Source organism: Phacochoerus africanus, chromosome 9 (genome assembly GCF_016906955.1).
Source record: "Phacochoerus africanus isolate WHEZ1 chromosome 9, ROS_Pafr_v1, whole genome shotgun sequence".
Classification (NCBI taxonomy): Eukaryota; Metazoa; Chordata; class Mammalia; order Artiodactyla; family Suidae; genus Phacochoerus; species Phacochoerus africanus.
In genome coordinates, this window is record NC_062552.1 from 89,068,936 (window position 1) to 89,087,007 (window position 18,072).

An 18,072-nucleotide genomic window follows, 5' to 3' on the forward strand; every position below is an offset into this window, starting at 1 on the left:
AAGACCTAGATGCAAATTCTTCTGGTGAGCTATGTGGCTTCATGTGATTTTTGCTTTAGTTTTATGATCTATACAATGAACATAATGATTTCTGTCTTCCCAACTCACATGATTTTTTTGGAGGTTCTTGTGACATTATGGATGCAAAACGGCTTCCTTAATTACACAGCCCTGAGAGGCATCAAAGATTTAATCCAACAAACATTTATTGAGCAACTGCTGTGTGCTACGCACCACCCCTGGTGCTGTGATGGACACAGATGAGTAAAACACGGTCCCTGCCCTTGGCGAACTTACAATCTAAGAAGTCATAGGACAAGTGCACAATAACTATAATACAAGGCAGAATATGGTAAGTGCCATGAGAAAGGTACAAATAAAGTGCTACGGTGGTTCAGCGGAGGGAGAGATCCCCATCGGTTTGTAGATCAGGGGCGCTTCATGAAAGATGTGGTTTCTGTGTGGGCCTTGAAGGAAACAGAAGAGAGTGTCCCAGGGGATGAGAGCAGCAGGACCAAAGGCACAGAGACAGGAAAACCGGGCACCCCCTTCTAGGAATGACAGCTATTCTAGATGGACTGATGCAGGGTGTAAAGAAAGGGTAGGGCTTTATTTGACGGTCTGTAATATGAGACTTGCACGGTATTTTAAAAGTTTGTGACTGGGTGGAGATGAAGAAATCTCTATAAATGTTCAGGGTGGACTGGAGAACCTGCAAGCATGCCCAGAGGAAACCTGGCAGAGGACACTGCTGCTGAAATTTTGCGAGTGACCAGAAGGCAAGGGTAGGGCAGCGGGGAAGGAAGAGCAAGGATGACTTAAGGGTCTCAGCATTGGATGGTTGAGAGGATCAGGGGTCTTCTAACAGGGAAAGGAGGGGTTGTGGAGGAAGGAGAGCAGAGAGATGATAAACTTGGCTTCAGAAGTGTTGCATTTATGGCGCTGTGGGAGCAGATGGGGTAAACCACCAATGTGCAGTATGCGATCCGAGCCTGGAACTTGGGACAGGGGCTGGGCTGCAGGAAGAGGAGGGTGGCTCCCAGGAAGGTGGGAGGTTGCAGATGGAGTGTGTAGGGAGGTGATGCAAGGGGGTGGGAGAGAGGATGCCAAGGTGGGAAAGGTTTATGTGTAGGGCAAGGAAGAGAGAGGGAAATAATAGTCAGATCTACGGTGGTTACTTTTTAGATTAAGGTAAGAGTGTCAATAAATAAATCATAAATACATAAATAAATAAATACATAAGTAAACAATGACGGGGCATTGGGGAAAGAGGAGAAAAGCCATGAGAACATGGCCTACTGGGCGCAAAGGGGATCGCGAGTGTCCAGGAAGAGTCAGCAGAGAGCCAGGTGGTGCAGAGAGCTTGGTGATGGGAATGAGGCTTTCGATGTGGCAATTGAGTCGCTGGTCCAAGGAGCGTGGAGACGGAGTAGGAGGTCAGGAGGAAGGCAGTAGCAGCACCAGAGAGCCCTTCCCAGGTCTGGTGGGGAAGGGATGAGGCTGCAGGAGCCAGGGCGGTGGAATGAGCGTCTGTTGGTAGAAAGAGAGAACAGAGGCGGCAGACTAGCTGAGGACTGGTGAGTGGAGGGATGGTGTTTCCTTAGAAATGGTAGGAAGAAAGTGAAGGGGGAGAGAGGAGGTGAATGGAGAGGGTCTGAGGGGCTCCATGGTGGGTGATGGTGGGGCAACTCCAGATTGATGGTCAGTGGGAGGCTGGCTGACCACTTGCTCCCAGAGGCCTGTGACCCCTGTCATTACAAGGTGGTGGACCAGGGCACTGGGTACCAGGTACTCCTGGGGGGTCACCCCAGGCTAGCTGGGCTGCGCCAGAGGCTTCAGTGGAACCTTGGTCAAATGGAGCTCTAAACAGAGGCAAGGTCAGACTGCCTCCTGATTGTGCGTGCCTGGATGGAGAAGGGCGAGCAGGGAGGGGAAGCTAAGGCCCCAGAGCTCCTGCCATCACAGCCAAGGTGTTTTGACAGCAGAGGACCTGCAGGCCAGGGATGGTGACATGTGGCTTGTCCTGGTCTCTCGCTGTTCTCTGGAGAGAACCCAGAGGCAGGTGGCAAGAGTTCATTTCCCTTCAGCTCCATCAGTTTCAGCTTAAGGAACCAAGACCAAGAAGGGACAGAAAGAAAACCATGTTTTCCTAAGAGCCCTGGCCCTTTGACTGCCCTGCATTAGGGGTATTGGCAGGAACATGGAGGCGCAGCACCAACCCCAGACCTGACCCCAGGCTCCTCTCTGCACTCAGCACTGGAACTTTCTGGAATCCAAGGCTTTGGCTAATCCATTGAGGCCCTGCTGGCAATTCTGCCTGTTCCCAGGGCATTGCAAGCTTCAGAAATTACATGTCTTCCGGGGCCTTTGAAATCTTCAAGATGAAAGGCCCTGGAGAAGTGTAAAAGATGATACTAATTATTTCTACTTTTTGTGAGAAGTCCACACTCCTCTGTTCCTACAGAGGCTGTTAGGGCTGTTGCTTTTTTAAATATTCATTTTATAATGCAAATCCCAAATCTCTGATTTCAAGAAGAAGAACAGCAACAGGGAAGAAACAAAGAGACGTAGAATTGTGATCGTAGTTTGGAGCTGGAGTATCTGCATGTGGGGTGATGAGGTTCTGAGCATCCTTCCACCGCCTCCACTGGCTTTCTGTCAGGCATTAATTTAGAGCAAATGTCCTGCTCTGAATTGCCTTTGATTAATGATGTCCAGTCTCGTATGCTTGGGAGCAGATCTTGATTACTTTTCTTAACTCCCTTCACCTTCAAGATAATGGTTTTTAACTTATCTTTCAAATATATTTTAAAACACTGTTATTTATCAGGTGAGGGAAATAAATCCAGCAAATCAAGCTGGCTAATGCTTGTCTACATGTGACCTGGGATTCCAGCCCCTAAGTCATTGGCACTGAGCCCGGGTTTCCCTGGGGAGATTATGTCCAGTATTTGGATACTACTTTTGGCTTTGGGTTCAAAGAAAGTCTTAACTCTATAAATCTTAATAGAGGGGAGATGGATTTTGCCAGATTCTCAAATGACTGTCTCCGTGGAAAGAGAGAGGTGGGCACAGATGCTGGAACCTCTTCCTGCAGAGCTGAAAGCCTGTGTTGGAGCTCAGTGCTGGCTAGTGGGACCATCAGGAGTGACAAGGAAGTGACATTGACACAGCAGGCTGGCTGCAGAGGCCTCACAGAGTGCACGATGCAGAAAGCAAACACAGTGGCTGCAGAGAAATGGAGCTGGACCCTTAACATTCTTCCAGCCTCACACTCTGGGGCCCTGGAGGCCCTTAGAAAGGCAATCATATATATTTTAACAGGATGACATTTACCCTTCAGGTGCCCTTTCAAGTGTTGGCGGTGGCTTCCCTGGTGACAGAAGGGAACAGTACAGTCCCTCACGTGACTTTCCAACAGGACAGGGAGGAGGCTAACCCTGAGGATGAAAGCCCAGGGTCCCTTACTCCTTGATGAACTCAAGTTGCTTTAAAGAACAACCACTGTATTTTGGACACTCTCTTGCCTTATTCTGGGCTGGAGCGCCAACTTTTAGTAGGAAGTTGTGATTTTTCAAAAACATGTTTTGGAACACCGAAGCTCTTTAGTGTCATCTGCCTGCTCTGTCCCAGGTTCTAGGGGGTTCTTTTGAAGTCAGAATATGACCTGTCCATCGTGTCTCCTCCAACCTTCTCTCCAGAGCTGCGTAGGCTGGTCTGGGACAGATGGGACCAACTGTGGTTTGTCCCATGGGCAAAGTTCATGGAACAAGGTCCTCAGGTCCAACGTGGCCTCTGCTCCTTGGTGACCCCGTGCTCCTTTGCTGGGTGGAACTTTCCAATCTCCCTCTTCTCTGGGAACAGCACCATTTTAGACTTGGGTCAAGTTGTCCCCTCTGGGTCTTAGCTCACCCAGAATCCACATTTCTCAGATGCTCAGGGTAGCTGCCAACAGGGGGCTCTCCAGTCTCCCATGAACCCAAGGATCCCTCCAACCCGGGAGGCAGGATGTCATCCAAAGTCAGGGGACTGGCTTCTTTTCATGTCGAGTCCTTCTGCCCCCAAAGATGGACCGAGTCTTAGTCAGGTCCAGGTGGGTTCTCCACACCTTCTTCCTGTGGCTTATCTGCCTAATGCTAGATGAACACCACACAGTTATAAATACTCAGGTCAATATATATATGCACGTATAGATATATATATTCTGGTCACTGTTTTACACTTGAACAAAGAAAACCACTAGCCTGCTTGTTCTAGAGTTTGTGCTGCCCCGACTCCCATCTGCCTGTGGTATAGCTGGCAGGAAATGTGAGCCACTGAGTGCCACGGGGTGCCCATCTTACGTGGCCCCATCGCACCGGCCAACAGTCAGTTTCAGAGCCCCCTGATCATGCAGGCTCTTCAGGGCCTTGAACTCCAAGGGCATGGTGTGGGGGCTGGCCTGGGAGGTGTAGCCATACTTGAGGCTGTCGTAGTAGTGGTACTTGACGGGGTTCTGGTTCTGATCTAATGGAAAGGGCCAGAAGCCGTAGAGGTAGATCTGGTTGCAGAAGCGTGTGGCTAGCGTGTACATCAAGAGGCCAGTGGTGGGTCTTTTGATGTGAACTTTGTTAGTCAGCCAGTATCTGGGGGAAAAAAAAGTGAAAAAAGAAACAGAAAAAGAGACATGAGTGTGTGAATTGTCCTTTCCAGGAGAAGAAAATTTTTCTTCTGTTCCACAGTCTGCCTCCTGCCACCCCAGGAACTGTAGAGACCAATCAAGTGACTAATTCTCAGTTCCCTTCAAAAATGACTGACAGCCACTATTTATTAAGTAACAGAACTGCTCCTCACACTGCGTGCTTTCCTATAGGTGATTTTATGAACACAAGACAAGCCTGTGAGTAGGTACAGATGGAGAAATGAACCTCAAAGGTGAAAGTGGCTTGCCCAAGGTCACCTAGATAGAAAGGCCAGAAATTGACTTGCGCTCAGGCCTGTTGAAATCTAAAGCACAAACGAAATTATTGACAAAACAGAAGCAGATTCACAGACCTAGAGAACAGACTTGTGGTTGCCACGGGGGAGGGCAAGGGAGTGGGATGGACTGGGAGTTTGGGGTTAGTAGATGCAAACTATTACATTTAGAGTGGATAAGCAATGAGGTCCTACTGTATAGCACAGGGAACTATATCCAGCCACTTGAGATAGAACATGATGGAAGCTAATATGAGAAAAGGAATGTGTCTATATATATGACTGGGTCACTTTGCTGTACAGCAGAAACTGGCATGATGTTGTAAACCAACTAATACTTTAATTAAAAAAATGAGAAGAAAAAAATCTAAAGGAGGGTCTGGCGAACTTTTTCTGTGAAAGGGTCAGGTGGCAACAATTGTTGGCTCTGTGGCTATACGCCTGGCCTCTGCCATGGTAGTACAGAAGAGCTACAGACAACACATACAGGTGTGGCCGGGCTTGGTGCTCTGGCTGTAGTTGGCTGCCCCCAATAAAGGACCGCCCCTTGCACAGTGCCCACCACCAATTACCACACCTGACTCGGGCAGGGTTGACTTCTTTGCCTCCTGAGCATGGTCAGATTACCTTCCCATCCCTGCCCACAGGCCCTCCACCCTCTGATGCAGGTTGTCTGTCTCTGATAGTATGTGGCTTCCCTGGAGAGCTGAAGGGACAGTGGGCTGTGGCCTGTCCTGAGAGGCTGGGTTCTGAACGGAGGTATGAAGGGAGACACGGCAGGTGGAAAGAGAAGAGCGTTAAGCTAAGGGCTTCCTGTGTTGAGTGAGGTGCCGAGCTACCTCTGCCAATAGAGGGCCTTGGTTTACCTTAACCAAGAAAGCAGCCATCAGACTAAGCCATCAGACTAAGCAGCAGAAGTGGAGAAGGGGTTTCAGTGACAGTTCCGTCAGCAACCAACTGTGTGCCTTTGAGCCAGTCGCTGCTCCCTGCTAGACCCAGTTTTTATATTTATGCAATGATGGGGCACAGACCCAGGGATTGCCAACATGGCCGCTAAGTCCTAACACAATCTAGAAGGGTCTCCCTAAGTGGGAAAACATCCACCCTATTTGCCATCATTTTTGTTTTCCATCATGGTTTTTCTCCTGCTAGGATTTAGAACTCACTGGGACGTGTAGTCCAACCTTTATTTCTAGTAAAGCCTTCCACTTACCCAATGCTGAATCCCTTTAAATGCAATGTGTACTCTTGCTGGAAAGATGTATTTCCTCAGCACAATCTCTTTACAATTGTGTCTACACCAGGCGCTGTCCACGTTTTTCTGCACTCAAACACATTCCACGGGTACCCATTCCACGTGCTCCCGCTTGCCATTGTGAAAAACACCCACTCTTTACCTGCAGCACAGGCCCCATGGCACGCCAGCATAGCGATGCCAGCGACTACAAAGTTGCACCTGTCAATTAATTCATGTCAGAAAGAAAAGCATGCCAGGCAGAACACTTACATATTGCTGAAAGTTACAACTGTTTTACATTATTCACAGTGCATCTAGCTCAAAGTTTAGGGGGCAAGTTTTCTAGAAGCCCAGTTATGCTCTTCCTTTTGCAAGAGGTTCTTTCTGCAGCTCCAACAAAGGAACCCCAAAACGTTTTAGAATGTCAACCTTAAATCTTTTATTTTTTTAAAGGGGGCATTAGCTTTTGCATCAGAAAAGTTATAGATTCCTAATTACCCATATCATCTCAGTGAATCATATAATATTTGATATCATAAAACTTAAAGGATCTCTCCCACCCCAACCTGTCTGTCAGGCCAGGGCGAACTGAATTTCCTCCTAACATTGATGATGGGGGCTGTGGTCCCTGATGGCCAGAATCAGGGTGAATGTCATCCTTTTGGGCACTGCAGGTGGCCTCCTTTCACAAGCGTGTTGTTTTGTAAGCCAGTTAATTGAGGACACTTTTCCTTGCACCTCCTCCGATTTCATCCTGTCTGAGCTGAGAAACTTCTCTGCAGCTGAATTTTCCAAACCAGAACAGGCGGAGGGTGAAAAAGCAGAGAACAGAAAAACGGCTTCAGGAGTTTCTGTTGTGGTGCAGCAGAAACGAATCTGACGAGTATCCATGAAGATGTGGGTTCGATACCTGGCCTCGCTCAATTGCTAGCCTTCAAGATTTCCATATGCCGCGGGCATAGCCCTAAAAGCAAAAAAACCAACGAAACAAAAAACCCCCAAAAACCCCAACAGTCTTCAGACACTGCAAAAACAATCAAAAAAAGAAAAAAAAAAAAGAGGAAAAGGAGTTGGTGAACATACTGCAATACTGCAGAGCTTCATGACTTCTGCCCTGCACAGTTGAGAAGTTTCATCCCAGCTAATACATAGGAGGCATGATGCTGGCTCTGGGGGATGCTTGAAGCTGAGGCTGGGGCTTCTTAGGGAAGAAACCTCTCCTTAGACCACCTTAATACTCTACATGCTCATGGGGCTGAACTGAGCTTGGGAGGACCCTAGGGGGCGAAAGCAGGAAGGATGCATGGAGCAGAAGAGTCCAGCTGATCCTTGCCAAATGCCACTCATCTACCTTGGCTTAACCACCTCTCATAAAGGAGGCTCACCTCCTCCTGAGCTAGTCAATTGCACTTTCAGCTTTCATTCAATGGTTCTCCAACCTAGGTTGCACACTGGAATCACCTGGAGCTTTAAGAGGACGGATCCTGGGTCCCACCTCCAGTCCAGGGGCAGCCTGGGCATTGGGATTTTTAAAACCTCCTCCGGTAATTCAAATCTGCAGCCAAGGCTAAGAAGCCCTGTTTCAACTGTTAGGTGGTTCTTCTAAAAGAACCTAAAAATGAAACTTATTCAGAGGAAGGGAGGAGGGGGGTAAGAATAAGGAATAGTCATTGATTTTTTAAGGCAGGTGGACCTGGAGAACTCATCTAGCTCAGCAGCCTGGCAGGCAATATAACTAAGGGAATGAGAGTTGGGATATGCATATAAGGAAAACTGACTCCAGCCTCAAGTGTTGCCAAGGCAGTAGGGAGTGGTGGGGACTGTGGCATCTAAAGGGATAGACAGGAGTTCCTGTCATGGCTCAGTGGTTAAAGAATCTAAGAACCATGAGGTTGTGGTTTCAATCCATGGCCTTGCTCAGTGGGTTAAGGATCCAGCATTGCCGTGAGCTGTGGTGTAGGTTGCAGACGTGGCTCGGATCTCGCGTTGCTGTGGTTCTGGCATAGGCTGGCAGCTACAGCTCTGATTCAACCCCTAGCCTGGGAACCTCCATATGCTGCGGGAGTGGCCCAAGAAATGGCAAAAAGACATAAATAAATAAATAAATGAATAAATAAATAAATAAATAAATAAAGGGGTAGACAGTTTTATTGTAGTCCTATATGGCGGAGGCAAATTTTCTGATTTTTTTCCAAAGGTATCAGAAATCTGGATTTTAATGCAAATTGTCCAAATTTTTAAATGTTGGCAACTAATTTTAAGAAAAAATAAAACAAAATCAGGTGAGAGTGTTTGTTGGGTGAGTCAAGACACCACACCTGTGGGTAATCCACAGGTCTCTGGGATTGAACCTGTTCTCCTCTCTCAATTTATGGAATTGTAGGAAAAGTGGGAATCCAGAGTCACTTGCCTGAGAAGAGGCAAAATTCTCATGTAGCTGGTGAGAAAGAGCTTGAATAAAATGCAGCCTCCCCACTCATGGTTCTTGGGCTTTTTTCACTCTACGGTGATTCGGGGGCGGGGGGGGGGGGTTGGGGCCAGGAATGAGCTGGCCGCAGCCGCTGTTGATACCATCCAGGGACATGTAAGACATGGGCACTGTCTCCACATGAGAGCATCTCACTGCCTGTTCACTCCCTGAGCGAATTCAAGCCCTAACACCGGCCACATGCCATATTAGGGATTTGCTGTTTGTTTATTTTCTGATACCAAGGCCTTAGCAGGGTAGGGCTTTCAGAAGGGAATTTCTTTTCAGGCCATCAGTGCTCTGCCCAGAGAGGGGCAGGGAGAATTGAATCAGGAGGGACACATCCAAGTAGCTCATACGTAGGTCTGAGGTTACACAGATACGTGCTGTGCCCTCTGCATAGATGTGCCCTTCCCCCACATGTCCCCTTGGCGAACTCTCTTTTTTCCCCCCAAACTAAGTACATGAATCACGGCTTCCTGGAAATGCTCCCTTTGTTCCACCCTCTTCTCCTCAGCTCAAACTGAGTTAGTCATTCCCCTTCATTATCATGAGCTTTGTTTCCATGGCTCCTGTTGCGCTTATCAACCCAGGCGGATCCTTCATTACTGTATGGGTTGGACTCCCGCTGGGAACTATACTGTGATCTCCCCGAGAATGGGGGCCGTGCCTTATACTCCTTCATGGGGGGTTCAAGGGCACCTGGCTCAGTGTGTGGTGCAGCCAAGACACCGAGACAGCATTGCTCAGCAGATCCTCCATGGGTTCACCTACTTCTTCCAGCACCCCTTGTAATAGTGCTGGGGTCATGTGACCACTTCTGGCCAATAGGCTGCAACTAGAAATGGTACCCACTGGCCCAACTATTCCTTAGGAGAGTTCTCTTCTCTTGTCTCAGAGAAACTCAATGCCTCCTGTCAGGATGGTGTCAGCCAGAGATGGAAGAATCCTAAATCCTTGAATCACTGGTTGGAAGAGAGCCCCCGTCAACCTACGTCACACTTTGTGAGGATGAGAAATAAACTTCTGTTGTGCTAAACCATGAGGGTTTTGGGGGTTGTCATTGTAGCATAAACTGGAATTGATTATCCTGGCTTCCATGGCGCTCAGCAAATGTTTGACTCAAATGGAAGTGAAAAATGGGAAATAGAAAAGGAGAGGGTGGGGGAGAAGCTAGCAGTGCATGCAGCTTCGTGACTCTGGCTGGCCGGGACAGGAATAGAAACGTCCATCCTCTCAGATCCGCTGCCTGGAATCACTCACTGGGAAAGGTGTTAACATCAAGTACAGGCTCCAGAGTGAATTGAGAGCTCGGTGGCAGGGAGGGAGCTCTGGGTAAACAAGAACTCCTGAGTGATGTCTGACAGGGACACAGGGGCACCGTTTAATGAGCAGCTTGTAGTAGAAGCTGACTGAGTTATGCAGGAACAAATCACTCTTCATTTCCTTTATATCTCCTCAGTCGCCCTGGCCAATTTAGAGACTGTGTGCGTGGCTGACTTGGAGACGATTTCTTTCCTTAGGATAACAGCTGGGTGTTAAAACACAAACTAATTAATTTTGCCTTCTCGAATGAGGTTAGCTGGGTGCATCCGGGATGCTGTATTGACAATGCACCTTTAATATCCCAGTCTGGAGATTTTAATTAGAAGGCAAAGTAATCTCCAAGAAGGCAGTAATTATTTTTCAAATTGGTTACCCCAATTGCCAAGACGATTAAGTGCTGTATTTTATGAGCATGGATGGCAATAAATGAGGATTGCCAAAATCATGGTCAAAGCACGTTTGTCCTTCTCCCTGGATTCCTGTGCTCTGTATATGGCAAAGCATGGTGGCTGCCACTGTTGGAAAAAGGGACCTCTTCTCTGAAGCTAATAGCACTTTGTGGATACAGCTCATATTGTCCTTAAGGAACAGGAATGCCTCACGGGTGATCAAGGAGGGACGCTTTGGTGATGCTTTGTACAGGATCAGCAGCAAAGCCAGGAGCAGGACTCAGATGCCTAAGCTCTCATCATCCACATCACTAGTCTGGGCGCTGACCCAGTGACCCCATAGCCCATTGCTGACCTTTTCCTGGAATCACTTTAGAGCTCTGGTGTCTTGGGGGACATCCCAGGATGCAGCTTTTTCCAGCTTTGTGGTGGTGGAGATCTGAGGGGTTTGTATCAGAATCTGAGGCGGGCATGCAGAGCGGGTCAAGCCCTGGGGATGCCTGAGGCTGATTCCTGGTTCAGCATTGGTTCCAAGCCAGTGCTCCCACTCAAGTAAGCCAGGCCAGCCTCAGGTATGACCAGGCCACCAAAAACTCCCCAATGACTCCTGGGGTCCATGGGATAACATCCAGCATCCTTAGCCCGACTTGTGAAGCCCTTCAGATTTGGGCCTGAAATCCCTCCACTCCCTGGTGTGCACAGCCACCCTGCCATGAAGAACTTGTGGTTTCTTCTAGGACATCACCACCTCCTTCTTCTCCTGGCTGGAAACTCCTTCTTACACTTTCAGCTTCAATGCCGCTCCCTTCAGGAAGCCTTCCTGGGCCTGCCCAGATGGTTTTGTGTCTTGTATGGTGTTCTTGTCCTATCATAGCACTTGTCACACTATGCTATAATGACTTGTTTACTCTTCTTTCTCTTCCCCTGCCTTTTTTTTTTTTTTTTGCTTTTTAGGGCTGCATCTGTGGCATATGGAAGTTACCAGGCTAGGGCTCGAATCGGAGCTACAGCTGCCGGTCTACACCACAGCCATAGCAATACAGGATCTGAGCTGTGTCTACGACCTACACCATTGCTCGAGCAACACCAAATCCTTAACCCACTGAGCAGGGGGCCAGGGATTGAACCTGCATCCTCATGGATACTAGTCAGGCCTGTTACCACTGAGCCACAACAGGAACTCCCTTCTTCCCCCTACAATTTAAACATCGATGAACAAGTGGATTGATTTCCTGCTTCCATACAACCCCAGATCCAAGCATAGCTTCACAAGTCTTTAACAAACTAATGAGCAAAGATGAGCAAGTAGAGGCTCCCTCCAGGGGCATGGGCAGGAGAGGAGAAAGAGCCTGGCCTTGCTCTAAAGCTTTCTAGGCATCTGCACATGAAAGGCAGCCTAACAGCATCCCAGGCAATATGTTACCAAAAGAAAGGAGGAAAAACCACGATGCTGGTTACTTGAGGGGGTCCTCCCACTACAGGTGGGCCCCTCAGGAAGTCAAGAGACTGCCGCTCAAGCACAGGCATTGCTTCTGTCCTGAGAGGCCCTGCAGGGACCCTGCAAGACTATTTCTTAGAGGGTTAAACCTTCTGGCTGGATTCTGGAATCTAAAATGATGCCACTCCAAACAGGAAAAAAAAAAAAATCTCATTCATAATTAAAGAACTCCAATTTCACAGAAAACCAGATGCCATTTTTCACCAGATTGGCAAAGATAACAGATATTGATAATATACCATATTGGCAAGGTTATGGGAAAACAGGCATTTCCAATAATCACAGGTGGGAGTGTAAATCGGTACTTCTGCATTGGGCAATTTAGCAATCTCTATGAAAGCTAACAACACATATAGCGTATCTCTGTGTCACTTTTTACAATGGCACATCTAAAAAGCAAGCGTACAGATGTATGTATGTGTGCAGATGCCAGTACAGGATGATCACCATAACACTGATTGCACTGGCAAAAGATTGGAAAAGCCTGTGATGCCCACCGTGATGGCTTCTGCTTACATAAATCATGGTCCAGACATTGAGGAATGTTAGGCAGCTGTGAAGGAGAATGAGGTGGTGCATGTCGATATGGAATAATTTCCAGAATTCAGCGAGGTGCAGTACTTCAAACACGCTCCCTTAGGTATGAAAGTGGATATTTCTGAAAGGATACACACAGGAAATCAGTTTAACAGGCTGTCTCTGTGGAGGAGGGCTTGCTTCTCACTTGAAATCCTTTTTTTTTTCTTTTTTTTTAGGGCCGCACCCATGACATATGCAAGTTCCTAGGCTAGGGGTCAAATAGGAGCTGTAGCTGCCAGCCTATGTCACAGCCACAGCAATGCAGGATCCAAGCTTCGTCTTTGACCCACACCACAGCTTATGGCAACGCCAGATCCTTAACCCACTGAGCGAGGCCAGGGATCGAACCTGCAACCTCATGGATACTAGTCAGATTCGTTTCCACTGCGCCACGATGGGAACTCCAGCTTGAAATCCTTTTACATTATTTGGATTTTTCTTTTGACTATGTGCATTGTTATTGAAAAAAACGGAGAGACAATTCACTAAAAATGACCAAATAGCATCTGTGCCTTAACACCCCAGACTGCCCTCATTTTTTTTTAGGTAGGTAGCACCACCATGGGATGCATTTCTACACTCTGTGCCCGTGGGGGGAGACTGGGGCTCAGCTCCTGTGACTGGCCCTGGTGACACACTCTGTGCATTGTGACAGGCATGTCTGGAGGGGGCAACTGTGCTGGTCCCTCCCCTGACGCACTGCCCCATGCTTCCTCTCACACCCTGGACTGCCCTCCGACCTCAGGTTCCGCTCCCCTGGCCGACAGGCAGCAAGGCCTAGCAGGGGCGCCCTGGATCAGTGCTTTCCAAGGGCCTAGGCTCAGCACCCCCAATGCCTAAACCAGCACCAGCTCACAGGCCTCCTCTGCACGAGGCGGTGGGCTGGGCGGCTAAATGGGCCAGGCAGGGGGCTGCTTTCTTGCCCAGGGTCTGTGGTCTCTGTGGGTCACAGCCTTCCCCACTCTTGTAATTGAATTAGCGCCACTCACCAGAGCTTCCTGCTTCCCTCAGCCGTATTCATTTGCCTGAGTGTCCTTCCTCCCCATTGCCCATGTCACCTACCAACAGCTAGTCAGGGCACTGTGCCAACATTCAGGCTGGCAAAGCCAGAAGCTCCTGGAAGCCAGGTTGGAACAGAGGTGGTGAGTGTCTAAGGGGAGGCCTTCTGCTAAGGGTCTCTGACTCACACTGCCCCCTCCCCTGCAATGTCCAGGTCTAGTAACTGCCTCACATGGGCAGGAATCTGGAGAGCACATGGTGGGTGGGGCATCTTCCCGCACAGGTGTGGTAAATCGAAGGCTCTCTGTGTGGGAAAGGTGGCCATTAGCTTAACTGTTTTTTCTTTTTTAGCCTTTTTTTTAGGGCTGCAGGTGCAGCATATGGAAGTTCCCAGGCTAGGGGTGGAATTGGAGCTGTAGTTGCTGGCCTACATCACAGTCACAGCAATGCAAGATCCGAGCCATGTCTGCCACATACACCACAGCTCATGGCAATGCCAGATCCTTAACCCACTGAGTGACGCCAAGGATTGAACCCACGTCCTCAGGGATACTAGTTGGGTTCATTTAGGCTGAGCCATAACGGGAACACCCTAGACCAATGGATACATCCTCTCAAATTCATTCTGTTGAGTCACAACTCCCAGTACTTCAGAGTGTGATGTTATTTGCAAAAGAGGGTCTTTACAGAGGTAATCAGGTTAAAATGAGGTATTAGAGTGGGTCCTAATTCAATATAATTGATGTCTGTATAAACAGGAAATCTGGAGACAGGCAGGCATACAGGGAGAAAGATGCAGATGGCCAACCACAAGCCAAAGAGGGGGCCTGGAGAGGTTCTCTAAGGAATCCCAGAAGGACTTCTAGCCTCCAAAACTGTAGGGGAATACTGGCCTGTGGCACTTGATCACAGAAGCCCTAGCAAATGAACACACCAGCTGTCTGTATAAGAAGAATTTCCTTCTCCATTGCCCAGGAAGAGGCATCTGCTGCTGCCTGAACATCTCCAAGTATACGGAATTCATTAATTCCTAAGAGGCAACCATGCTCATTTCAGATGATCTTTATGAGTGTGAAATGTTCTTCCCAGTGTTCAGATAAAACCTGACTCACTGTAGATCCTCTCCCAAGGCTAGTTCTACACCTGGAGCCTCACAGTCCAAATCTGTGATCCCTTCAGCATAAGGCCTGGAACCCTCCAGGTACTTGTGCATTTTGCTGAATGAAGAAAGATTTCTCTCATGCTCCTTGGAGAATTCTCTTGCAAATCCTTTCAACTTTGAATTGCTTTGCCCCTGTAGTCCCTCTCCAGCATGGTAGCCAAAACTGAATGTGGATCTCCAAGTGGGATTTGATCAAGGCCATTACTGACCTCCCTGACTCCCAAAGATTTTCTCAGTCCATAGCTGTGATTGAAAGTCACCTTATCCCTTTGAGCAATCACATATCTGCTTATGGTTGGTACAATCCATTCCTCTATACCTGTACAATTGTTTAGAAGTCAAGTATAGCATCTGGCATTTGTCTGTATTATAACTTTTTCTTCATTGTTTCAGTCTGACAAGAGAAATTTAGACTCAACTCTGAGGCCCAAATATTGGGAATTCCCTCAAAGTTACATCACATGTGAATATGTTAAACAGACAAATGATGGCCTCATTGAAGTCATTGGTATACATGAACTGGACATTTGGCAGGACAGGAGGTTGGTGGCATGTTCTTAGAGATCTCCATAAAGGCAATATTGATTTAATTAGTAATGACTTTGGGGCATCAGTGGTCAACAGAGAGTGGTCAGTCTATCTGTCTAGGATATGGGAAGAGGGGGTGGCAGTAGGAAGAGCAGAAACCTTTGAAGCCTGTACATGTGGATTCTAATCCCCCTCCCCCTCAGCAATGTGATCTTGGGTAATTCTCTTCTGAGCCTGCTTCCTTATGAGTAAAATGGGGATGAAAATTGTGTCCATCTTCTAAGGTTGTTCCAAGGTGTGCTGACCTTCCTGCTTGTTCTGTCTGGTGGAGAAGGTGCCCTGTCCTCAGGATAGCAATGCTGTACACGTGGAGTCTTTTTTTTAGGGCCACACTTACAGCATATGGAGATTCCCAGGCTAGGGGTCGAATTGGAGCCACAGCTGTTGACCTACACCACAGACACAGCACCGCTGGATCTGAGCCATTTCTGTGAACTACATCACAGCTCATGGCAACGTCGGATCCCCGACCCACTGAGTGAGGCCAGGGATTGAACCTGCATCTCATGGATACTAGTCAGATTTGTTTCCACTGCACCATGAAAGAAACTCCCCACATGGAGTCTTGATACACTGCTAACTATTATCTCCTGACACCTCATCTACAGTATGGCAGCTCCCAGCCCACTGAGTTCCTAGGGCCCCCCAGTCCAGAACTGGGTGGCTGTGAATGTCTATTGCATTGGGTGCATTGCATTAGAGTGAGATGATGTGGTTCATTTCATGGTTGTGAGTCTTATTGGCTGGGTGACTGCATACACATCACCCAACTTGTATGGGCATCAAGTTCCTCATTTGTAAAACAAAGACATGAGGGTGCTCAAAGTTGATTCCCAGTTGACATTTCCATCATCAAGCACAAAGATTCCAATTTCCTATACTTGCTATTTTCTACTTTTTGGATAATAGCCATTCTTGTGGATGTGAAGTGGTAACTCGTGGTTTTGGTCTATATTTCCTTAGTAACTACTCATGTTAAACATCTTTTTGTGTGCATTGGCCACCTGTATATATTTTTTGAAGAAATGTCTATTCTAAGTCCTTTGCTCATTGTTGAATTGGGTTGATTTTTTTCTTGTTGTTGAGTTGTAGGAGTTCTCTATTCCAGATATTAATCCCTTATTGGGTATATGATTTGCAAATTTTTTCTCATATTCTATGCCTGTTTTTTTAAAAAACTTTCTTGATATATTGTTCTTCAAGCATAATGAAGTTCATTTTATCTATTTTGTTGTTGTTGCCTGTGTTTTGTTGTCTTACTTCAGAAGTCATTGCAAAACTCAAAGTCATAAAAATATTCCCCTGTATTTCCCTCTAAGAGTGAATTTCTTCTAATGAATTGTGCCCTTTAAAATGGTTAAAATGGGATACTATCAAAAAATCAAAATAATAAGTGTTGGCAAGAACATGGAGAAATTGAATAACAAGGGTTGGTATGAATGTGGAGAAATTGAAACCTCCTACACTGTTGGCGGATTATAAAATGGCGTTGCCACTATGGAAAACAGTATGAGGGTTCCTTAAAAAATTCAGAATAGAGCTACCATATGATCCAACAATTCCACTTCTCAGCGTATATCCAAAAGAATTGAAAGCAGCATCTCAAAGAGATATCTGCATACCCATGTCCATAGAAGCACGATTCACAGTAGTCAAGAGATGAAAGTAATACAAATGTCCATTGATGGATGAGTGGATAAATAAAACATGGCATATACATAGAATGGAATATTATTCAGCCTTCAAAAGGAAGAAAATTCTGACACATGCTACAACATGGGTGACCTCGAGAACATTACATTAAGTGAAATAAGCCAGTCACAGAGAGGTAAATACTATTCTTGTATGAGGCATCTAAAGTAGCCACGTTCATAAAAACAGAAGTATAATGGTGGTCACCAGGGGCTGTATACATGGAAAAAAAGAGGGCCTGCTGTGTTTAATGAGTATAGAGTTTTAGATTTGCAAGACGAAAAAGTTCTATTTCACAACAATGTGAATATACTTAACACTACTGGATTATACCATTAAAATGGTTAAAATGGTCTATATAGGAAAATAATCTGACAAAGAATGAATATATGTATGTATATAACTGAATCACCTTGCTGTACACCTGAAGCTGATACAACATTGTAAAGCCACTCTACTCTAATAAAAAAATGGCTAAAATGGTAAATTTTATGGGGTATATATCTACCGCAGTAAAAAAGTGTTTATTCCATCCCACCCCATAAACAGAAGGTTTTATTGGACCATAGATTTTTAATAAGGCAAAAAGATTATTTTGCAAACTACAGCCTATATTGGAACTTTGAGGTGAAGAACTCTTGGCAAGTAAATTGACTTACATGAATCCTTTATTACATGGAGTCTAAATGTACTTTCCTCCCTGTGGTTCCACCCTCTGGTACATGCTTCTACCTCCTGAGTCTACAGGACAAGTTAATTCCTCAGCCGGTGGTTGATGGCAGCTACTATGATTGTAGTAGCTATGACTGATTGTGTGTCTCCCCTGTGTTGGCGCAGGACACACATTCTGTTGTGGGTAGAGTTCCCCAGTGTATATATAAAGTAGGGCTTGGGACACAAGCCACCGGGTCAAAGTTGTTACACAACCAAGCGAGTGATGGAGCTGGGATGTGAACTCAGGTGTCCCTACCTCTAAAGGTCATGTTTCTGAGACTGGGCCAGAAGGCCTCTTGGCTAGCTTTCTTCTCCACGACCCATTGGTCTTTTCTCAGCTGCCTTTGTTCTGCATCCCTCACAAGCTCATTCTTTCTCCTGCAGGTAGTTTCCCACCAAGACAGAGTTAAGCCCTTCCTCTCACTACAGACACGGTCCACCTTTTCAGTGATGCCTACTGTATCC

The 18,072-nt window shown here is 46.9% G+C and overlaps 1 protein-coding gene across 1 annotated transcript in view; it reads right to left on the reverse strand.

The window, feature by feature from the left end:
* Nucleotides 1–204: 204 nt before the first annotated feature.
* Nucleotides 205–18,072, reverse strand: part of ST8SIA2 (ST8 alpha-N-acetyl-neuraminide alpha-2,8-sialyltransferase 2) — a 68,048-nt gene continuing 50,180 nt past the window's right edge. Inside the window, exon 6 of the mRNA XM_047797012.1 lies at nt 205–4,625. Coding sequence (XP_047652968.1) covers nt 4,340–4,625 — 286 coding nt within the window. The 3' untranslated portion in view covers nt 205–4,339. The remainder of the gene's footprint in view (nt 4,626–18,072) is intronic.